The sequence below is a fragment of the Puma concolor genome, chromosome D1 (genome assembly GCF_028749965.1).
Source record: "Puma concolor isolate L17-30 chromosome D1, mPumCon1.1.hap2, whole genome shotgun sequence".
NCBI lineage: Eukaryota > Metazoa > Chordata > Mammalia > Carnivora > Felidae > Puma > Puma concolor.
In genome coordinates this window covers 56006665-56029069 of record NC_141676.1, presented here as the reverse complement: position 1 = coordinate 56029069, position 22405 = coordinate 56006665, and the positions used below count along the sequence as shown (strand labels likewise).

General features: G+C 46.8%; 1 protein-coding gene across 6 annotated transcripts in view; it reads left to right on the top strand.

Moving 5' to 3' along the window:
• Positions 1-21270, top strand: part of STIM1 (stromal interaction molecule 1) — a 185052-nt gene extending 163782 nt beyond the window's left edge. For 2 of the 6 annotated variants that reach the window (XM_025928173.2, XM_086678158.1), the window contains 6 exons: positions 2816-2993; positions 10360-10527; positions 11046-11146; positions 11425-11660; positions 14573-14978; positions 19332-21270. In XM_025928173.2, coding sequence (XP_025783958.1) covers positions 2816-2993; positions 10360-10527; positions 11046-11146; positions 11425-11660; positions 14573-14978; positions 19332-19848 — 1606 coding nt within the window. In that variant the 3' untranslated portion in view covers positions 19849-21270. Of the gene's footprint in view, positions 1-2815; positions 2994-10359; positions 10528-11045; positions 11147-11424; positions 11661-12791; positions 12885-14572; positions 14979-16990; positions 17028-19331 lie in introns of all 6 variants that reach the window. The other 4 variants (XM_086678157.1, XM_086678159.1, XM_025928175.2 and 1 more) reach the window with 4 other exon arrangements.
• The last annotated feature ends 1135 nt before the right edge of the window (positions 21271-22405 follow it).

Below are 22405 nucleotides of genomic sequence, written 5' to 3'. Positions count from 1 at the left end.
GAAGTTTTATCTCTGAACTGATTTCTGGCTACTTTTCTGGGCCCCTTGTTCCTGGGCCCTTTGCCAGCTAGGGGCTAAATGCTGCTATCTGGGCAGCCCCCATTCTTCATTTCTCTGAAAAGCATGTACTGTTTTCGTTGCGAAGCCAAAGAATCTAGGCAGGAGACATTCCAAGTTTGAGGATAAAACTAAGCTCCCAGTTCTCCCTGCTCCCCAAGGCCTCCAGAGCTTAATGACCACTGTGGCCCTTAGAGAAACGACTGCGTGCACACACATTGACACATGTGCACACACATATTCTCCTCTGATAGTGTCCAGAGCCCACATGCCGCCTTGTCCCTCCTTCCTTTCACAGGCCTGCACTGCCAGCCACCACAGAGCTTTTCTTTTTTTTTTCCAGAGTTCCTGATACTTTGGGTGAATAAATGTAATGCTACATGTGCATTCCAGGTAGGATTTCACTGGGTTTCAAGAAAATTCTTTGAGGCAAGGATTTTGATTCCCATTTAGGATTGAAGAAACAGGCCTGGTACAGGGAACAGACTTGTCCCTGGTACAGGGAACAGATTAGTCACACAGCTGCTTAGAGTCAGGGCTTGCGGTCAGGTAGCCGAATTTTCTTACTTGTAATGCTAACTGACTGCTGCTTTCAAGATGCTCAGTCTTCTGTGGAGGAGATGGAGTGGGGTGAGGCTTGACTGTACACGTATTTGCTCATGTCTGCACCCAGTAGTATTTATTGATCTTCATCTCTGCTAGATCCTGTTAGGACTATAAAAGTGGGTCAGTTTTGATTCTACTTTAAAGGAGTTCCCTACTATCTGGGCAAGGCAGACAGATCATAGGCTTTTCTGAAGAGGCTGCTTTCAGAGAGGATTATATTCAGTGAAGAAATGAATCCCCAGTGGTGTAATTTCAGGCAGTTGGGTCACGGAAGAATACAATAAAGAGGGTGTTCAGCAAGGGAAGCTGATGGGGGCAGGAAATGGCGCCTCTGATTTGTTTTGAACCTTGCCTGTAGTGCCACCTAGTGTGTATCTTGAGGAGGCTGAACTGCCTTTCTCTCCAGGGACAAAGCGGACTGCCATTTGTCAGCAGGAGGCTTGCAGCCTAGTCCTTTTCTGCTTGTCCCACCACATCTCTTGAGGTTTCAGCCACTGACAGATCTGGACTTGAATTGGCAGTTTTTATTTTTATTAAAAAATTTTTTTTAATTTTATTTTTGAGAGCAAGAGAGACAGAGCATGAGCAAGGGAGGGCAGAGAGAGAGGAAGACACAGAATCTGAAGCAGGCTCCAGGCTCAGAACTTGTCCGTGCAGAGCCTGATGTGGGGCTTGAACTCACAAACTGCGAGATCATGACCTGAGCTGAAGTCGGACACTCAACGGACCGAGCAACCAAGGCGCTTCATGGACGTGACTTGGCAGTTTTTAGAGGCTGAGTTCTGTCTCTGCCTCTTCTGTTTCACCTACTTAATTAGCTCAGTGGTCAGTACTCTCTTCTGAGGTCCCCTTTTGTTCTGTAGCTTTATCCTTCTGTATCTCAGGTCTAAGCTATATATCACTATCTTCTTCATCATCCTTTACCCTCCTACCCTGGTCTCCTGTGACTTTGGTGTTTCTTACTCAGATAGGAAGGCCCAACAATGACGAAGTCCTTCGCTTCTTCCAGAGGGATTAGCGAACTCTTACTCTTTCTCCTGGGTCTAGTTACCTTCCCTGACTCCTTTCAGGCAGAGTTGGTCACTCCATCCTTTGGGCTCATCCGACACCTTGTATGTCTCTCTGTTGTAGAACTTATCACACTGTGTTTAGGTATCTGTTTATTTGTCTATATTGGACTAGATCATGAGCTCCTAATTGGCAGGGACCAATTTCTCATTCATCTCCATGTATCTAGGACTTAGTGCAAGGCTTGGCATTCAGCAGACACTTGAAAGTATGTGTTGAATGAATGGATGAATAAATGAATGGATTAACATAGATATGTGGAGGAAGGAAGGAGGCTGGGTTGGATGGCTGGAAGGTTTTGTCAGTGAACAGAGGGAATGTGTGGGTGGGTACAAAGGTATATTTTCATTATAACTGAGCCTTTGAGATCTTTCCTACCATGGAAGATACTTAGAAAGGAAAGTCAGGCCTGGGGGCAGCAGGGGCCCTCCCCAGACCCTTTGTTATGAATTTCATTTTCTGCACTTCTGGGAACAGGTACTCAGGACTCTATGAGGTGCTTCTCAATGGTTCCTTTCTCATCTTCCCTAAATACCCCCAGGATCCCCACCCCAGTCGCATCTCAGCCATTGTGCCTTCTCTGGATCTTTGGGCTAGCTTGCAGGGCGTTCTACATTTATTGAGCCTTCCAGATACCTGAGGATATGGGGAATGACTGTGGGGTTTGGAGTCCTACAGATTGGAATTCTAGTCTCTGTTCAACCTGCAATGACTTCCCTTTTCTAAGTCTTAAATCCATACCTGTCCTAGGCTGATAATGATACAACATATCATTATCTGCAGGGAGGACACATGGAAATACCCTGTAAGCTAGTAGTTGTTAGGATCTTAGTATGTGAGATCCCTCAGAGGAAGGATTCAGATACCCAGGAACCTAGCATGATTACTGGCAGCAAAATGATAAGAAATATGGTAATCACTGTGGTTTCTTTTGGCCCTGAGCTAACTCAGAGCCAGTCAACAGAGTAGGGAGAATATATTCTGAGTGCCAGAGCCCTCATTTTCCTCTTTGATGCTGTGACTCGTGGCGTGTTGGCTGGCACCCCTTGCCTGGCCTTCTCCAGCTCCCTGCATCGCTCCCCAGGCTGCACAAGGCCCAAGAGGAGCACCGCACAGTGGAGGTGGAGAAGGTACATCTGGAGAAGAAGCTGCGTGATGAGATCAACCTTGCCAAGCAGGAAGCCCAGCGGCTGAAGGAGCTGCGGGAGGGTACTGAGAATGAGCGGAGCCGCCAAAAATACGCAGAGGAGGAGTTGGAGCAGGTAGGAGAGTGTACTGTTTCCTGGACACCCTGGGGTCGGGGTGGGAAAAGTGCAGGGCCAAAAGCCTGGCTGGAATGCTTCATGTGCGAGGACTTTGAAATATGCCTCAAAGAATATCTTTAGGAGTTACTAGACTCTTACCAATAATAGTGGAAAAGTTGTAAAAAAAAAAAAAAAAAAAAAAAAGGTCACTGTGATTTTCAAAGACTAGGGGATAACAGGTGATAACAGTTATTTTGTTCCCTTTTTATTGAACTATTACATAAAGTGTACCAATCATAAATATACAGCTGGAAAGCTTTCCTATAAGCATGTACCTGTATAACCAGCATCCAGAGCAAGATAAAGAGTATCTTTTAAGCACCCTAGAAGGCTCACTTTTTGCTTCTCTCTGCCTTCTGTCAATATTCCACCAAAAGGTAATTATGGTCATGATCTGTAAACCGGATTTGTTTTGCTTGATTTTGAACTTCATATAAATGGCGTTATATGGTATTTTTCTTCGTGTTTGGTTTCTTTTACTCAGCATTATGTCTGTGAGAGTCATCCATGTTACTGTGGGTAGTGGTAGTTGGTTTATTTGCATTGCTAAGTAATTATTCATTGCAGGAGTGTTCTTTAAATTATTTATCCATTCTTCTGTTGGTAGACATTTGAGTTGTTTGCAGTTCTTTTTCTTTTCCTTTTATGAATAACACTGCTATGGACCTCCTGCATATTCTCTTAGCATAAACACTTATTTCTGTTGGATATATAATAGGGAATTTATAAATTTAGCTGTATTAGAAACCTCTAGTTTTCCAAAATGGTTGGACCAGTCCATATTAGCGCCAGCAATGTGTGAGAGTTCTGGTTGAGCTACAACCTTGGTATTTTTAGGCTTTTTAATTGTATACATTCTGGGATCTAGAGGTATTTCATTGTGATTTTAATATTCATTTTCCTAATGGCTAATAATAATAAATACCTTTTGATAAATTTATTGACCATTTTATTTGGGAATCTCTTCTCATTTTAAAAATTGTGTTACTTGTCTTCTTCTTAGTTGATTTGTAGGAGTTCTTTATATATTCTGGATGTAAGTCTTCCTGTATATATATATACATATAACACAAATCTTTTCCCTGTCTGTAGCTTGTTTTGCTCTCTTAATATTGCTTTTAATGAACAGAAAGCCTTGATTTTAATGAAGTCCAATTTAATCATTTTTTTTAAGTGGTTGGTACTTTTTGTGGCCTCTTTAAGAAATCTTTCCCGATCCCCAAGATATTTTTGTAAATTTTCTTATAGAAGTGTTCTTGTTTTACTTTTCACGTTTAGGTTTGTGGTTTATTTCAAATTAGTTTTTGTCTATATGAGGTAGGAAGTCAAGGTTCTTTTTTTTTTTTTTTTTCAAGTAGATAATTCTGTTCTGTAGTCTGTCTGTCCTTAAAGCACATTGTCTTCTACTAAGTCTCAATGTCAGTAGTAAGTTCTCCAGCTTTGTTCTTCAAAATGGCCTTGGCTGTTCTAGGTTCTTTGCATTTCCATAATTAAGCTTGTCATTCTACCACTTCTCCCTACTCCCCCTGCCCCCAAAAAAGCCTTGCTGGGATTTTTATTGGTTTTATATTGAATCTATAGATTAATGTCGGGGAAAATTGACATTTTAACAAAATGATTCTTACAATCCGTGAGCATTGTTTATCTTGTCTCCTATTTAGGTCTTTTAAAATTTCTCCCAGCAATGTTTTGTAGTTTTCAGTGTAGAAGTCTTGCACTTTAAAAACAAATTTTTTTAGGGGTACCTGGGTGGTTCAGTTGGTTAAGAGTCTGACTGTTGATCTCAGTTCAGGTTTTGATCTCAGGGTGTGAGTTCAAGCCCCGCGTGTTGGTTCCACGCTGGGTGTGAAGCCTACTGCTCTTATTTTTCTAGCTTTTTTAAAATTTTTATTTTTTCAGATTTTATTTTTAAGCAATCCGTATACCCAACATGGGGCTCAAAACTCACAACCCCCAGGTCAAGAGTCGCGTGCTCCACTGACTGAGCCAGTCAGGTGCCCCTTATTTTTCTAGCTTCTTGAGGTGGAAGATTAGGTTATTGATTTTAAACCTTTAATATTTTCCAACAGAGGCATTTAGAACTATAAATTTACAGCTCAGCACTGCTTTAGCTGCTGCATTCACTAAGTTCTGGTATTTCATATTTTCATTATCATTCAGTTGAAAAGATTTTTTAATTTCTATTGCAATTTTTTTGGGGGGTGCTCATGGTTGTTTAGGACAAGTGTGTTGATTAATTTGCAAACAGTTGGGGACTTTTCCAGTGATTTTTCTCATTGATTTCTAATTTAATTTCACTGTGGTGAGAGAACATATGCTGTATATTTTCAGTTCTTTCAAATGTGTTGAGACTTGGTTTATGTAAACAGACCAAACAATACAATGGAAAGGTGAAGAGTGTCAGATTGGATAAAAAAACAAAACCCAGCTATCTGCTGTTTACAAGAGATATAAAATGGTAAGGATATAAAATGGGTAAAAGTAAAAGGATGAGAAAAGATACATCATACAAACGCAAAGCAAAATAAAACAGGAGTAGCTATATTACTATCAGACAAAATAGGCTTTAGAGCAAGAAGTATTACTAGAGACAAAAATGGACATTTCATCATGATAAATGTGTGAATCCAACAGTAACATAACAACACTTAATTTGTATACATCTAATAATATAGCTTAAAAATATATAAAACAATGAGGCACCTGGGTGGCTCTTTCAGTTAAGCATCTTTCAGTGTAGGTCATGATCTCACACACATTTCGTGCATTCAAGCTCTGCATTGGCCTCTGTGCAGACAGCTCAGAGCCTGGAGCCTGCTTTGGATTCTGTGTCTCCCTCTCTCTCTGCCCTTCTCCTCACGCTCTGTCTGTCTCTCTCTCTCTCAAAAATAAATAAACATTAAAAAAAATTAAAAAAATATATATATATATAAAGCAAGAGCTGAAGGAACTAAAAGTTTAATAGACAAATTTATGGTCAAAGTTAGAGATTTTAAAACACCTCTGTCAAAAATAAGAAGCCAAAAGTATCAGTAAGGATGTGAAAAATGTAAACATGATTAATCAATTTGACCTTATCAACATATATAGAGCATTCTGCCTGACAACCGCAGAATACACATTTTGTTTCATGTCTACATATTGCTTCTGTTCCAATCTCTCCTCTCCTTCTGGGAATCCAGTATTTATGTAAGACCTTTTAACTGGATTCCACTTGTCTCTTATGCTTAGTTGTGTCTTTTTTTTCTCTTCGTGCTTTGGTTTCATTATTTTCTGTGGATTCGTCTCTGAGTTCTCTAATCCTATATTCTGCTGTGAATATTGTGCTGTTTTGTTCAACCCATCCAGTGGAATCCTACTCTCAGATAATGTATTTTTCAGTTCTAGAATGCCTGTGTTACTCTTTTATAGATTCCGGTTTCCTGCCCAGAATTTCCATGTTTCCATTTATTGTGTCCATCTCTGTATTTTCTTCACTCATAGTTGAAGTCCTTTTCTGGTGCCTCTCACATTTGGATCACTTATGGGACTGCCTATTTTTCCTCTTGATTATTGGTTATATTTTCCTGCCTCTTCTCATGTCTAGTCATTTATTTTTATTAAATAGTGGACAGTGTGTATAAAAAATAATAGAGGCTCCAGATGATTTTATCTTCCATCAAATAGAGGCTCCTCCCTTCTTCTGTTAGGTATGTAGGGTGAGGATCTAATCACCTCAAGCCAATCAGAAATTGAGCCATGTTGGAGCTGGGTTGTAGTTTTAGAAAGACTTGGTCTAGCACTCGTTTGTCCCTGTTTCTCAGGCATGTTCCTTCCTTTTTCTTGAGAGCTTGTGGATTTCTTTCTCCTGAGCCCTGAAAGACTATGAGAGATTCATTTTTGCCACTTGGAGGATTTTAACTTAGCTCTTTGGCCTCCTGCTCCTCATAGCTTCAAAATTTTGCAGCTGTCTCGAGGGGAGGACCCAGGGGTATGTGTGAAGCAGGTCCCTTCCTTCCTACAATGTTTTGTCCCCTAAGTATTATGAAATTATGGGAGATTTTATTCCACCCTTTGACCTAGCTATGTGTTCTCCTGCACAGCCCCAGAACTGAGTAAATGCTCAATGAAGAAAACTGGATGTATGTTTCCAATCTCAATTTCCAATCTGTCATACCAGTACTGTACTACCAACAAAAGCTGGGCTGGTTTCTCTAGGCTCCAGTGGAGTCCCCACTGCCCTGGGCCATGCCCAATTATCAGCTCTCACCCAGAACCATCCAATGGCTCCAAGGAAGAAAATGGCTGACAATTATCAACTCATCTTAGGCTTTTTCCCCTCTTTGGATTTTCAGTTCATCTAGTCCAGTGATTCTCAGACTTTTTGATCTCAGAACCCTTTGACTCTTAAAAATTATTTAGGACCTCAAAGAACATTAAAAAAAATTTTTTTTTAAGGTTTATTTTTGAGAGGTGGGGGAGGGGCAGAGAGAGACAGAGACACAGAATCTGAAGCAGGCGCCAGGCTCTGAGCTATCAGCACAGAGCCCGATGTGGGGCTGAACCCACGAACCATGAGATCCTGACCTGAGCTGAAGTCAGAGGCTTTAACCGACTGAGCCCACAGGCGCCCCATCAAAGAACATTTTTAAAGGGGAAGTCTGTTGCTGTTTATCCTGTTAGAAGTTAAAACTGAGAAAATTAAAGAGTATTTATTAATTCAGGGGTGCCTTGCTGGCTCAGTCAGAAGAGCATGCAACTCTTGATCTTGGGGTCATGAGTTCAAGCCCCACATCGGGGGTAGAGATTACTTAAAAAAAAAATCTTAAGGGGTGCCTGGGTGGCTCAATCGGTTAAGCGTCTGCCTTCAGCTCAGGTCATGGGCTGATCTGACAGTCAGGTCAGATCTCACAGTTCATGGGTTGAAGCCTTGCATAGGGCTCTGTGCTGACAGCTCCGAGCCTGGAACCTGCTTCAGATTCTGTGTCTCCCTCTCTCTCTGCCCCTCCCCCATTCATGCTCTGTCTGTCTCTGTCTCAAAAATAAATAAACGTTAAAAAAAAAAAAATGACGGGCATTTTTCAAAATAAAAATAATTTAATGAGAAGTGAGTTGTTTTGTTTTGTTTTTTTTTTTTTTTACAGTTTTGCAAATTCTTTTAATGTCAGGCTTAATAGACTGCTGATTCTTATATTAGTGTCTATATTCAATCTGTTATGATATTACTTATCATATAGCCTCTGGAGAAATCTACAGTTCAGTTGTGAGCGAAAGGGAGTGAAAAAGGTAAATAATGTCTTAGTACAATTATGAAAATAGTTTGATCTCACAGATGCTCTGAAAGGATGCACTCAAGGATCCCTGGATCATACTGGAAAAATTGTAGACGTAGTCTTTATAGCTCTCTGATGACTTTGAAAATTTTTCATAATTATAATAATTTGTCTTTCAAGAATTTTGTAATTTTTGTAGCTTAGACAGCTTTCCCCAGATGCTGTGTTGGATCAGAATTATTCTTCTGGCATGACCTACTGCATCCTATGGGGAAGTGGAAGTCAGGGGTAACAAAGCATGTGGTCAGTGGTTATTAACTTTGCTGCATAGTAGAAGCTATGTAGTAGAACTTGCAGAACATGAGAAAGTATTGATACCTAGGCCAGCGCCCCAGATCTGTGAAATCAGAATCTGGGTTTGGGTCCAGATACCAGTATTTTTGAAGTGTGATTCCCCAGGTGATTCCAGCGTGTCGCAGGTCGAGAACCACAGCCATAGAATAAAAGAATACTGTGACTTGCCCCCCAGCTCTATCTCCTTCAGGCATTTATTCCTTGTGTGTGGCAGGATGGGTCTGTCTCTGTCTCCCTGCCTCCCATCCTCCCCACCCCGCCCCCCACTTCCTTTTCCCTATTTTGTAAGTATTTCTCCTGTTAAACCATTTTGAGCCTGTTAGACCAGCCTTTCCCAACTGTCCCACTGCCCTCCCTTTCCTCTTTTTTCTTTTTCTCTCCATCCTCCCTTGCTCTTAGCTTATCCCACTCCTTTCTCTCCCTTCAAGGTAGAACTTGATAATACATTTTCACACTTGGTATATTAGACTCTAAGGCATCTGTTCTCCATTTTAAATCTACAAAGCCAGGAGTGGGCTAAGTTATAGTTTCTTTTTCCACTTTTTCAAAGACCGAAAACCAAGTGGGGATTTGTCCTCTCATTGGCTCTCTATGGAATAAAGGTGTTCTGTCCTTAGCTAAGGCCCTCCCAGTCTATCTCAGGCCACGGAGAGAACCTCAGGCCTGCTCTGGGATACTTGCCCCATTGGCAAGTTGGGAATAATACAACTGCCTCTCAATCCCTTTTCTCTGGGATTCTGACCAGCTAAAGGTCAGTGTCTAGGTGGGGAAATTGGGGGTCACTTCTGTAGACTGGGTGAGATAGCAAGGGATCCAGTGTGTATAATGTCTGCATGCAATCTCAGACCTTCCATGTTTAGTGCTTCCATGTTTCAGCTTCATTGGATGCTCCTTGCTGAGAAGTCAGTGAGATCTCTGCTTACACATTGCTTCTCTCATGTCTTGGCCTCTTTCGGCAATGCCCATGTTCAAAGTAAGTGTGCTGGTTTGTAGAGGGTGCCCTTCAAAGCCTACCTGCCCTGCTCAATGGGAGAATCATAGACAAAACCTCGGGACTACAGGACACTTTGGAGAGCATTCAGGCTATCCCTTTCTGGAATAGCGATCATTTTTAAGGGCTCTCTGACCTGAGCTGTTCACATACCTCCTCCTGAGATCACCCCTTTACTGTGGTTTGGATTTGCAAGGGAGAAAGTCTTTCCTCACACTAAATTGAGATCTGCTATTGAAAGCACAGGGTCACAGGGCCAGGAGCCGGAATCAGAGTTTTGGATTCCCAGTCAAGTGCTTTTTCTGCCACATGGTGATGTCTTGAGGTCTGAGCATAGACCCCCACCTCTCAGAAAGAAGGTGGCTCACTGAGCTGACCTGAGCCTCAAGAGAGCAGGGAGGATTATGGAGATTGGCTGCAGGCCAGGAGAGGCAGCTAATGTGTGGGTACACAATGCTCTAGTCTGGCAGCAAAAAAAAAAAAAAAAATCTCAATTTGAGATCTGGTTGACACTACTGACTGTGTGACCTTGAGTAGATTACTTTCCTTCTCTGAGTTTGTCTCCTTGTAATATATAAAACACAGAATAATCCTTGCCCTTTCTGCCTCTTGAGAGGGCTGGAAGCTCATATGAGATAGCAGATAAGAACTCAGAATTCTGTGCTATCAGAGGCATCGGGAGAGGGTCATGGCAGCAGTAATGGCTCACATCCTCTTGGCTGCACAGGTTCGGGAGGCCCTGAGGAAAGCAGAGAAGGAACTGGAATCACACAGCTCATGGTATGCTCCAGAGGCCCTTCAGAAGTGGCTGCAGCTGACCCACGAGGTGGAGGTGCAGTACTATAACATCAAGAAGCAAAATGCTGAGAAGCAGCTGCTGGTGGCCAAGGAAGGGGTGAGACCTGCCTTCCCATCACTCTCTTCTCTCCTCCTTGCCCCCTCCCCTCACCTGCCCTTCTTCCTCCTCTCCACCTCTCCTTATCCCTCCTGTTGGACAAAGAGATATCCTGGTGCTGGGTTCTGTTTCTTTTCCTGAAAAATAGTTCCTGATGATGTCCTCAAGTTTCTGGAGGAGGGGCTGAGGGCATGGGTGTACTCCCACCTGCCTTCTGGAAAGATGAAGCAAGTGGAGGCAGGTAGAGGGAAAGCTCTGCCAGCCCCAGCCCGCTATGGGGCAGAACCCTTCTGGGGCTGGGGGACTGTCAGGGGATCCCACTGCTTCTCTCTTTGCCTTCATTTTCTTTCCTCCCCCGCTGTTGTCCTTCCCCCTGCCTTCCTTTCCCTTCTTCTCTTCCTTTCTCTCATGCAGCCTAAGCTGTGCTAGGAGGAGGAGGAGCCAGCCACTGAAAGGCATTTCTCATTGTCCCACCTCTAATCCCTGCTCTGTTTAAGCTGGGGATCTCATTTTTGCAGGCTGAGAAGATAAAAAAGAAGAGAAACACACTCTTTGGCACCTTCCACGTGGCCCACAGCTCTTCCCTGGATGATGTGGATCACAAAATCCTCACTGCGAAGTAAGTAGCACCTGATGCCCAGCTCTGGCGGTGTCCACCCCATCCTCGGAGTTGGAGGGTGTGTGGAGTCTGCAACCCCAGTTCTGCTTCTTCACTGGTAGAGGGGCAGCTCTGGTGTCCTGCCCCAGCCTTTATCCAGCTCCCACCTTGCTCTTGAATTTATGATTTAACTGTGTTTCTTATTTGCACGTATTCCCCCAACCTGTTCCTCTAGGAAGCCTCGTTCCTACCGGGGCTCCCACCCGCCCATGGCTTCAATTCTCTTCCATGTGCTCCAGGCAAGCTCTGAGTGAGGTGACGGCAGCACTGAGGGAGCGCCTGCACCGCTGGCAGCAGATTGAGATCCTCTGTGGCTTCCAGATTGTCAACAATCCTGGCATCCACTCCCTGGTGGCTGCTCTCAACATAGACCCCAGCTGGATGGGCAGCACGCGCCCCAACCCTGCCCACTTCATCATGACCGACGACGTGGATGACATGGATGAGGAGATTGTGTCACCCTTGTCCATGCAATGTAGGTGACCTCTTGGGTGGGGGTGAGGGAAGGAGCCTTTGATGCACCGGTTGAGAAGTGGTTGGCCACTGCTGTGCCTAGAACAGCATATGGGGCGGAGACCAAGGAAGGTAGTTGAGCTCAGGGCCTTGGTTCATAAAGCACAGTTCATGTCAGGATATTCCTCCACAGTTGTGCTCTTGGTGTTGTTTCCATGCTCTATGCTCTGTCTGCCCCTCTGGGTCTATTGTGTTAAGTGTGTCTCCCTTCACTCTTTGTGTTTCTTAAATCCCTTTATTCTCCTTTTTCTCCCCCATGTGCCTTTATAAAAACAATCTCCTTTAGTGGTTCATTATATCAAAATGGCATTCATTTTGGCTCTTTACTGCTATTATCTGTTTTCATTTTTATATTTGTTCTTAATTGCTAAAGACAAATGGAATGATATCTTTTTCTGTTTTTGTGTGAGGCCCCATAAAGCGGTAGTCCCTTAAAGAGACATAGCCCTAAATTCTCCAAGCCAGAAAGACATTCTTGTCCTGGAGGGATCTCCTGCACAAGCATGTCCCCCTGAATTCTTGGACCTCTGCACCCTTTCCTGGGCCTTCCCTCTCCTGTTCCTCCCCTCAAGTGGTGAGAGCTGAGTAGAGCAAAGTCAAAGAGACAACTCTCTGTGGGAAATCTTCAGTGAATGAGGGACTTACCCCTAAGGGGCCCAGTTGAAATTTTCCCTGGATCAGAGGCTATTTAGATAACTAGAATAGACCTTTACTATGGAAAAGCTGTTGTCTCGGGCCCACATCCCATGGGCCTGGCTTAGGGGCTCACTTTCAGAAAGGCAGATTCTTTCATCAGGCTGGACTCCAGCTACAGACAGGATTTATTTGTAAATTTGTTCAGCAGTACTTTGCCTCTGGCCAAGCTGCTTTGTCACCCTGGTCTGATATCCTATCAGGGCTTTAATCAAAGGCCCAACAAGGTTAGGATCACTGGCAGGCAAGGGTCCCATGTTCCATGGGTTGGGAGGGATCTTCATTAGCTCTCAGCTACCCAGTCCTTGCCCTGGCCCTCCCCTTATCCCACTGAAAGGTGGGCTGAAGCCCTCTGTAAATCAGATTCTCTTCTCCTTTTGGCCTGGCTGTTGGAACCTAGATGCTGCCTGGCTGATGGGGCGTAGGTTCAGTGACCGCTCTCTCTGCTCAGCATCCGCCGGCTCGGATGATCAGTCCCTCTGGAAATACCCGGGTTTGAGGAGCCCCTTTGGGGCTTTTGTTTTTCCAACTTTTGGGACTAAACCAACACTCCTACCCCTGAGCTCCTTCTCCTGCCTGCCTCACTCCCCTGCCTGCTCCCTCTATTCCCTTGGCACTATCCCTACTAACTGCAGGGAGAGGTTCAGGGGTGAGAAGAATCAGCCTGCTCAGCTGAGGGCTGGAGAGAGAGCACCCATAGTGAGGGAAGGCTTGGGCTTCTCCTTCCGGCCCAGCTAGACAGAAGTTCTGGTGGCCCTTCTTCTAGCTGGGCTGGGATGGAAAGAGAGAAGGAAAGATCCTTCCTTTCTTTTCTCTTTTTCATGTTTCTCCCTTTTCCTCTCTTTCCCCCTTACTTCTCCCTTTGCCTCTTCCTTTTCTATGCTGCTTCTTCCTCTTCTGCCTCCCTTTCCATGCCTTGAAAGCCACCAGTCATAGAAGCCCTGCCTCCCCAGCTCTCCATCACTGTGGACCTGCGTTCTCTCCCTTGAGGAGCCTCCATGGCTTCTGGCACCCATGTCACGTGGCTCATTCTCCCATCTTTAGGGAGAAGGCGGGGAGGCCCACCTCTCAGGGTAGAGGAAAAAAAACAAAGGTAGAAATTCTGTTTTCAGCTGGAGCTGGAAGTGAGCCCAAGGGGGATGCTCTACCACATTCCCAAGTTACCTGGTGCCCGTATACCCCTTCCCTGGGCATGGTGGCCGTCGTCTTCCAAGAGCCTGATTTGTAGCATTATTCCAGGAGCTGGCTCTGTGTTGTCTGCATGCTTGTTAGAAGAAATTTGGAAAGTGAAAAGTGAAAAAGTGCTGAAGAAAAAGGCACACCTAGTCCCACTGTATTTGAACAGCTTTTTTCCTACAGTCTCCTGTCTGTGAAATTTTTAATAATTTTTTATGTGGTCAAGATAATAATGACCACTACCATTTGTTGAGTGCCATGAACTGTGACAGGTACTTTAAATACACTCTCTTGAAGCGTCACAACAACCGTGCAGAATTTTATAAACTAGGTCTCAAACTAGGGAAACTAGTTGCGCAAGGTCGCGGCTACAAGTGGGAAGGCCTCACTTCAAACTCGAGTCTTTTGTGTTCCGTAGTTCAAGGTATTTCTTTCATGTATCCTTTTGTCTCCCCTGAGCATTTCAGTAGGTATTTTTGTATGTTTTTCAAATCTTAAGCAGAATTTTTAATAGCTGTATAGTCTTCCAACAATCAGATATATTATCATTTTCAATTTTATGTGTATTTTCATACAATTATTAATACTTATGTGATGAGCATGTGTGTGTATAGATCCTTGTCTGAACTGTGAATTACTTCCTGAGGTTGGCTTTCTAAAAAGGCTGGTTCTTAGTGCTCTCCCGGACCTCGTCCCACACCCCCTCCCACCCTGCCTGGCCCGTTTCCTCCCACTAACTGCCCTGCCTCTCCTCTCTAATAATATTGGCCCTCGGTATCCTTCCATTGCAGTTGCCACTAAAACTGACCTGGGCACCTCATCTTCAATGTCCCCTTCCTTTTAGGACCCCTGGTGGGAGGTTTTCGGGAGGAGGTGCCCCGTTCTCCAGATTGGGCACCAAGGGCCGAGCGGTCTGCAGCAAGCCTTTCTCCAGGGGCAAACCTGCTTGGCTGCCAGCCCCGAGGAGGTCGGCCCCTCCTGACACTTTCTTTACTCTCCTTGCAGCTCCCACCCTGCAGTGCAGTGTCCGGCAGCGCCTGACGGAACCACAGCACGGCCTGGGATCTCAGAGGTTGGTAGAGGGCGAGGCTGGCCACTTCTTGACAAGCCGGGTCTCTCTGCGGCGAATGCGCAGCCTTTCATCTGGACAGTCTTTCAGTTCTGAAGGCCACGGGACCAGCTCTCCACCTGCCTCTGCTTCTTCTTCCTGTTCCTCTACCACCACCACCACCACCACCACCTCCTCCTCCACCACCACCACCACCACCTTCACCACCTCCATCACCAACGTCCATGTTCACCCTGTCTATTACCACCACAGCACTTCCTATTTCCTCCAGATGAAGCCCTACCCTGACCCATCCCCTGCTGACAGCACCGCTGTGATGCCTGGGCATTCAGAGAGCTTGGGGTATCGGCTGTCTCTCTTCTCTTCCTTGCCTTTCTGCTGCCTTTACCTTGGCCTCTGCCTGCTGGCTGCTGCTTGGTCAGCTGTGGGGGTGTGTGCAGTGGGGCATCTTCTCCTGGTCCTGCCCTTTCCCAGCCCTGGGCTCCTTCTTAAGTTCAGCCTAACTCCCCACAACTTTGTTCCCTTCTCTGTTTGGGGTTTTGCTGACTCTAAAAATGAGTACAATGCCCCTCCCTCACGGTCCTATTGCACTTTTGCCTAAACTTTGCACTTTCACATCTGTTGTTTCCATGGAGTCTTTACTTCCTTTACTCCTTCAATAGAACATTTATTGATACCTGCTCTGGGCCAGGCTCTGCTGGGCATGGGGATTCATAGATGATAAGATACAATCCCAGCCATCAAGACTCACAGTCTGGTCCGGGAGAGGTACATAAATAATTATGGAACAGTCTGAGAAGTGCTATGGGGTGCTGAGGAGGGAGTGACTAACAGTGTGCACCTGGGTGGAACGCTTCACAAAAGAGGTGACATCTGTGCTAACACCCTGTGCAGGAAAAGGAGGAAGTATAGTCTAGGCAAAGGAAGGCTTAATGTGCAGAGGCGTGGAGGTTCAAGAGAATATGATGTATTTGTGGTTAGAACCTTGGGCGTGCGTTGGTGGGAAAGGGTGGTAGATGAGGCTAGGAGGAGGAAGGGCTCCAAGAGGCTTGGGCATTGCCCTTTAGGAGATGGAGAATTGCAAAAGGGTTTTAAAAAGGAAGAGAATCATGGGGCGCATGGGTGGCTCAGTTGGTTGAGCATCTGACTCTTGATTTCAGCTCAGGTCATGATCCCAGGGTCATGGGATCCAGCCCCACATCGGGCTCCATGCTGAGCATGAAGCCTGCTTAAGATTCTCCCTCTCTCTCTGTCTCTCCCCACCCCCTTTCCTTTGCCCCTCTCACCAGCTTGTGCGCTCTTTGTCTCACAAATAAAAATAAAGGGAAGAGAATCAGATTTGCACTTTAGAAATAACATTTTTGTGGCCTGTATAAAGAAGAGAAGGGGAGACTACAGAAATCTGGAAGTCACCAAGGTAGACCAGTAGGGGAGGTAGTGAGGTCTAGGCATTGGAAAGGAGAGGTTTAATTTGGTAACTGGCTGAGATGGGTGGAGGAGAAGGAGGAGTCTAGGATGACACCCAGGTTTCTAGCTGGGGTGGCTGCATGGATATGGTAACCTTCACAGAATTAGGGAACTGAAGAGGGGAAATGGGTTCAGGGGTTTTAGACAAGAAAAGTTTATAGGTGGGGCCAGCACAAAGTACTCACTTTCAGAATAAGAATTTAAGGTTCTGAAAAGTTAAGTAATTTTCCCCACGTCCCACAGCTAATTAGTAACAGAACAGAGTAGAACTTGACTTTCCATTCCAGGGCACTCTAGGTATTTTTGTCCTTCCACAAGGTCTCAATAACTGCACTGTGTAACAGTTGGTGAAAGGCTTTCTCCCACAGCCTGCTCTAGCAGCTACCTTAGGAGATAGGCTAGGGTCAGAGATAAGAGAATTCACTTTGCCTGGAACAAGCTTAGGGGAGACTCAGAAAGTCCCTCTCCTCTGGAGGGACCTCTCATCTCTGAAGTTGAGACATGACCAGCCCTGGCCTCGGGGCTGCAGCCTGCTGATGCCGTTGCTGACTTCTGGCTGTGCTTCACTCAGGAGGCCAGTCTCTCTCTGTGTTAGCCTAGAGGGCTGTTCCTTTGTCTTTTACAAAGGGACTGCCTTTGCTAGCACTTTCACCCTGCAGAGTGGCTCATATTCATCCTCATCCTCATTTTCATCCAGAAGCCTAGGCTGGGAGACTGCCCCTCCCAATACAGGTGGAGAGGGCTGGATGGGGTCTGGGGCACTAGGGGATGCTGTGGATCTCAAGCTCCAAGGCCCAAGCTGAGGGCAATGGGGAGGGGCGGGTGGGGAGGTACCTGCACCCACCTGGCCTGTTCACTACTTAATTTTCTTTTGCACCATGCACCAGAGGATCGTCTCTAAAGACAAACAGGCTCTCTAGTAAGGTTAGTAGCTTGGTATGGGAGCCCAAGGCAACCCAGCCTTTGGGGAGGGACACCTTCTGGCGCCTGAGTGTCTCAAAGATCCAGGGAGGGAAAGTGAGCTTTGCCTCAGCAGGGCTTTTACCTCCAGGGTGTGACACCTGGGTTTCCTCCAGGCTTTTTTCTTGCATTGGAAAGTCTTAGCTTATAACTGATGACAAGGCACGGGGGGACGGGAATCATGGCCAACTGGAGCTGTAGGCCACGAGGAGTGAGGCTGGGAGGTCCCCCAACCCCCGACCACTCTTCCTTGGCATTAGAAATGTAGGCTTCTGGGGTTCTCACCTCATCAGCGTAGATGGCCCCCTTTCCAGTGCTGCTGCCCCCCAGAACTGTCTCGGCACCTTGCTCACTGGCTCATTATGTGTGTGGAAAAGGCAGGATATGGAGAGGATCATCTTGGAACTTAAGGAAACAAGGGCATATTTAGATGGAAGAAGGACAGTGTCTGATATAGGAAACCAAATATGAGACTGAATACTAGTAAACAGTAGAGTATGTGGCTGAAATAGGATTTGTAGAATGGAATTGGAGCTGGGATTGTTCTCTGCTGTTCCTTGTCTCCAGGAAGATACAGGCCCATGGGGTAGCTGCTTAGTTAGTTGTTTCCTGTTGAGAATTAACCCTACACTAGCTATGAGCCAACCTTCTGCTTTTGCATATTTTAAGGGCCTGGTGCCTTCCCTATTTTTGACCCCCAGCCTCCTCCTTTCCAGATCCTGTGGTGCTCTCCCCTACCACTCCTGACTCTTTCCCTTTGGCTTCCTGACCTGGATGCTTAAGCATTTCCCTTATCCCTCTCCTCTGCCTCTACCGTGGTTGTCAGGCCTCTGGAAAAGCAGAGGGAGGGTTAAGGGACTGACAGGGGACCCCTCATATTTACCCTTTTGTCTGTAGAGGCAGGAGAGGAGGCATCGGAAATTGGTTCATGGGCCTTCTTAGGAGTAGCCAGGCCCTTTGGGGTCTCAGCTTTCTGGACTAACCTTGGTGTGTGCATGTCCAGTGTGCGGTGTCACATCCCCATAACAGCCTTGCAAAGAAGCCTCTTGTGACTGGCCTACAATGGGTCTTCCAGCTTGATTGGCCTCATCATCTTCATTCCCACATACTTCCTACATTTCCAAGTGATTTGCTAACATACCTGATCCTCCAAACAGCCTTGCAAGATCACTCAATTGGTATTATCTTCATTTGGCCAAAACTGAGGACCAGCAAGGTTAGATGACTTAAGTTTAAGGTCACACAACAAGCCTCAGGCAGAGATGGAAATCGAAACAGACCTTCTGACATCTAGTGGCAGCTCTTTGGAACCACTGCTACTTAAAAGACCCATGTGCTGTGTTTCTGCACCTGCCTGCACTGTCCCTCTCACAGAGCTCTGAAAAAGACCCCACCTTTCCAGCTGCCAGCCGACTTTGGTTTGAACTCAGAAACACTTCTCTGTGACCCACTTTGAATCCTGTGAGAGGGTTGAAAGAGGCAGCATCCTGACCTTTTGGGGTGGATAAGGGATTGTTTGCAAGGCTGTTCTAACCTTCTCCTCCCCAGCCTGGGTCAGGCCCACTTACTACTGCATGTACCCTGTTCCTTGGGGCTTGGCCCAGACTGGATGTATCCCAGGGTGTGACAGGAGTCCATGGGGGAGAAAGTCATGGAAAATGGTGACCCAGAGCAATATGTGGGCTCTGGGTTGGCTTAAGGTTGAGTCCTAAGAAGTCTAGCCAGCTGAGGGAAGGAAGAGATTTTATTGAGGATGCCTGGGGAATTTAAGCCTACAGTTGCAGCAGTTTAGGGCCTGGCCACTCAGCAGGGTGGGGGCCCGTCTCTAGAAAGCCCTTTGCCAGACAGATGATGGTATAATGATGTTTGGTTTTGCTTCTTGTTTGTCTCTTTTCTCTCTACCACTCTTCCCTTTCTTTCTTTTTTTTCTCCCCTTGTCCTTCTTATTTCTATTTGTTCCTCCTTTTGCCTTTCTTTCTCCCTGCTTTTATTCTCCCCTCCGTGTCTCTTCCCCATCCTGTCCCCATTCCCTATTCCTGCCGCCTCTCTTATCCTGTACTTAACGGCCTACTCAACTTCCTTCTCTTTCTCATCCTTCTCTCTCACCCACCTGTCTGTTCATCCTCTTGTCTCTCTCCTGCCCCTCTTTCCATCCCCATTCCCTACCCCCTCCTTGTCTTCTCATGCTGTTCCTCTCTCCTCTTCACCTTCTCCCCATTCCCCTATCCTGTATGTTGTCCCTTTCCTCCTCTCTGCCCTGTCTTGCAGGGATTTGACCCTTTCCGATTCGGAGTCCTCCCTCCACATGAGTGACCGCCAGCGTATGGCCCCCAAGCCTCCTCAGATGGTCCGTGCTGCAGATGAGGCCCTCAACGCCATGACCTCCAATGGCAGCCACCGGCTGATTGAGGGGGTCCACCCCGGGTCTTTGGTGGAGAAACTGCCTGACAGCCCTGCCCTGGCCAAGAAGGCACTACTGGCGCTGAACCATGGGCTGGACAAGGCCCACAGCCTGATGGAGCTGAGCCCCTCAGCCCCACCTGGTGGCTCTCCACTTTTGGATTCTTCCCGTTCTCACAGCTCCAGTTCCCCAGACCCAGACACACCATCTCCGGTTGGGGACGGCAGAGCCCTGCAGGCTAGCCGAAATACACGCATTCCCCATCTGGCTGGCAAGAAGGCTGTGGCTGAGGAGGATAATGGCTCCATTGGTGAGGAGACAGACTCCAGCCCAGGCCGGAAGAAGTTTCCCCTCAAAATCTTTAAGAAGCCTCTTAAGAAGTAGTCAGGATGAGAGTGGCAGTGGCGGGACAGCTTGCCCTTCCCTGGTCTTCTGCCTCTCTTTCTTCCCCTTCCAAGATCCCTGGCCCCTAGAGTGGGGCATGGGAGGGGCTGGCCCAGGGGCCTCGGCACTGTACATACCTGCCCCCCTCATCCTTGGGTCCTTCAACATTATTTATTAACTGACCACCATGGCCTGCCTGCCCTGCCCTCCCACCCACGGGCTGCCGCTGCCACTCCCTCTCTACTTCAGTGCATGTCTTAGTTGCTGTCCCCTCAGCTCCCAGCTCCACTTCTGGGGTCCAGCTTCTGTCTCTGCTGTCCCAGTTTTGAAGTTTGGTTTCTTGTTTCTCTGTGTTTCCTGCTTTCAGGCTCCTCCCTCCCACCACTCCGCAACTTCCCCTAGCAGCTTGGGGGGGGGGGGGGGGGGAAGATAGGAGGAGTAACTTCTGACGTCTGTGCCTCAGACCTGTTCCACCCCATCTACGATGGTTCTGTTTGCCTCAGACTGGGGCGGGCCTAGGGTCTATTGCTTGAGGTTTGTTCTTTGGGAGTGTGGTGGGCCAGAAGGAAACTTGGCCTGGAGCTCTCTTGAGCCTCTAGGGGTCCATGGGGGAGTGGAACACATTCCCAGAGAATAAGCTACTAGAGAATTTTGAAGAGAGGCCAGGCTAGGGGGTAGGTTGGGAGAGACTCCTCTTAGTTGGAGCATGAGTAGATGCCAGAGTTGTGGGCTATAAGGTAGTCACCTTTTCTCTCTTCTCTCACCCACACCTGCGTCTTTCTTATCCCTGCTCCCCCACACTGCAGGAAGGTTTGACTATAAGAGGTGCTGCCCAAATGCTCCCCCAAGCATCAGTACTCCTGGAGCTCAGGACAAATGGCTCCCCTGGCCATGGGAGTCTCAGCCATGATACAGGGCTCAAATGGGGCCCTGAAGTGGTTGGGCAGGATATTGTTGCATTTGAACCAAAAAACATTTTTAAATTGAAAAAATAAATCTCCTGAATTTCCCAAGTGCCTGCACCACATACTCCCCTTGTCAGACCCCATTTTCATGTTACTGCATAGCTTGGGCCAGAGGCTCAAAAAGGACACAGCTGGTTTAGGGAAGGGGGTGGCTAAGGAAGATGTAGGTGAAGGCAGCTGTGTGACCTCTTCCCCCACACCCTTCCCACCCTCTAGACAAGTCTCTCCCTTACCTGTTTTTGCTATGGCTGTAAAGGTATTTTCCTGTTGCCCCACTCCCTCCCATGCCTTTACTCTGGGATCCTATTTGGGGCCTGGGGTGCAGGCACCTGGGGCTGGTCTTAGGAGGGTGCTAGGCTGCAGACTGCCTTGTACCCCCTGGGCACCCTCACATGGGTTTTTCTGTGTTATTTCATAAGACTCTTTGAAGTCCAATAAAGCATGTAGGAGATTTTAACCTCTGCTGGCTTTGACTCTCATTGTGTTCTCTGGCATAGCAGACAGGATGAAGAGGAGACTATTTCTCCTTGGCCAAGGAAAAATGAAACTAACACATGTACCCAAAAGCTCTCTGGATAGGGTTACCAGATGAAATACAGGATGCCTGCCTGGTTTAACTGGAATTTCTGATAAATAAAAACGTTTTTAGTATAATTATGTCCCCTGCAACATTTGGGACACGTTATTTTTGTTTGCTAAATCTGGCAACCCCATCCACCCTTAACCTATCTATCCCATGGCCTTGCCTATCACCTTTGTCTTTTTTAATTACTTCACAGGGAGCTCGGGGTGTATCTGGAGGGCAGTGAAAAACCAATGAAAGGTTTTAGAAATCGATGCCACGTGAGCTTTCATAAAAATTAGTTTGTGTAGCCTAATCAGAAGCTTTTACATCAGTCTTGTATATTTCGTCTCTTACCCATTCTTACCCCCCACATTCAGTCACCAAGCACAGTCCATTCTGCTTCCACAAGGCCTTACTGCTGACCCTGTTTCTGCCACCACCCGCTGGAGAATTATAAAAGCCCTGCCCTGCTCAAACTCTTCCAGAGTTCCCATTCCGTCAGGATAAAATTCAATGCCCTTAGCCTAGCAAGGCTCTCTTCCAAGGATTTAGTGCCAGATTTCCTCCGACCTAGAGCGTGGGCCTCCTGGCTGCCTCCAGCTCTGGATCGAAGGCTACAGCCCACATTGGACAGCAGTCGGGTTATTATATTCTAACAGTCCTCAAGACAAGAAAGGGTTTTTGGATGGTTGGGTTTTTATTTCAAAAACACCTGAACCATCTTATTCTCGGCGGGGGCGCGCCAACGAGGAGGGCGGGGCCAGGCCTGGCGGGTTCTGCGCGCAGCGCGGGGTTCCTGTCCCAGATTCCTCTATGCCCACACTCAACATGGCGGCGGGAGAACCGCGTTCCCGCCGGGCGTGCCCACACCCAATGTGGCCGCGGGAAAGGCGCAGTATCCAGGGCCCTGCCCATACCCAAGATGGCGGCTACTGGGGCGAGGCTTACTCGGGCTTTACTAGCCCTGCCCACCAGCCAGGGCGCTGGCAGCGTCGAGTAACGTCATTCCAGCTCCGTCGCGCCGCTT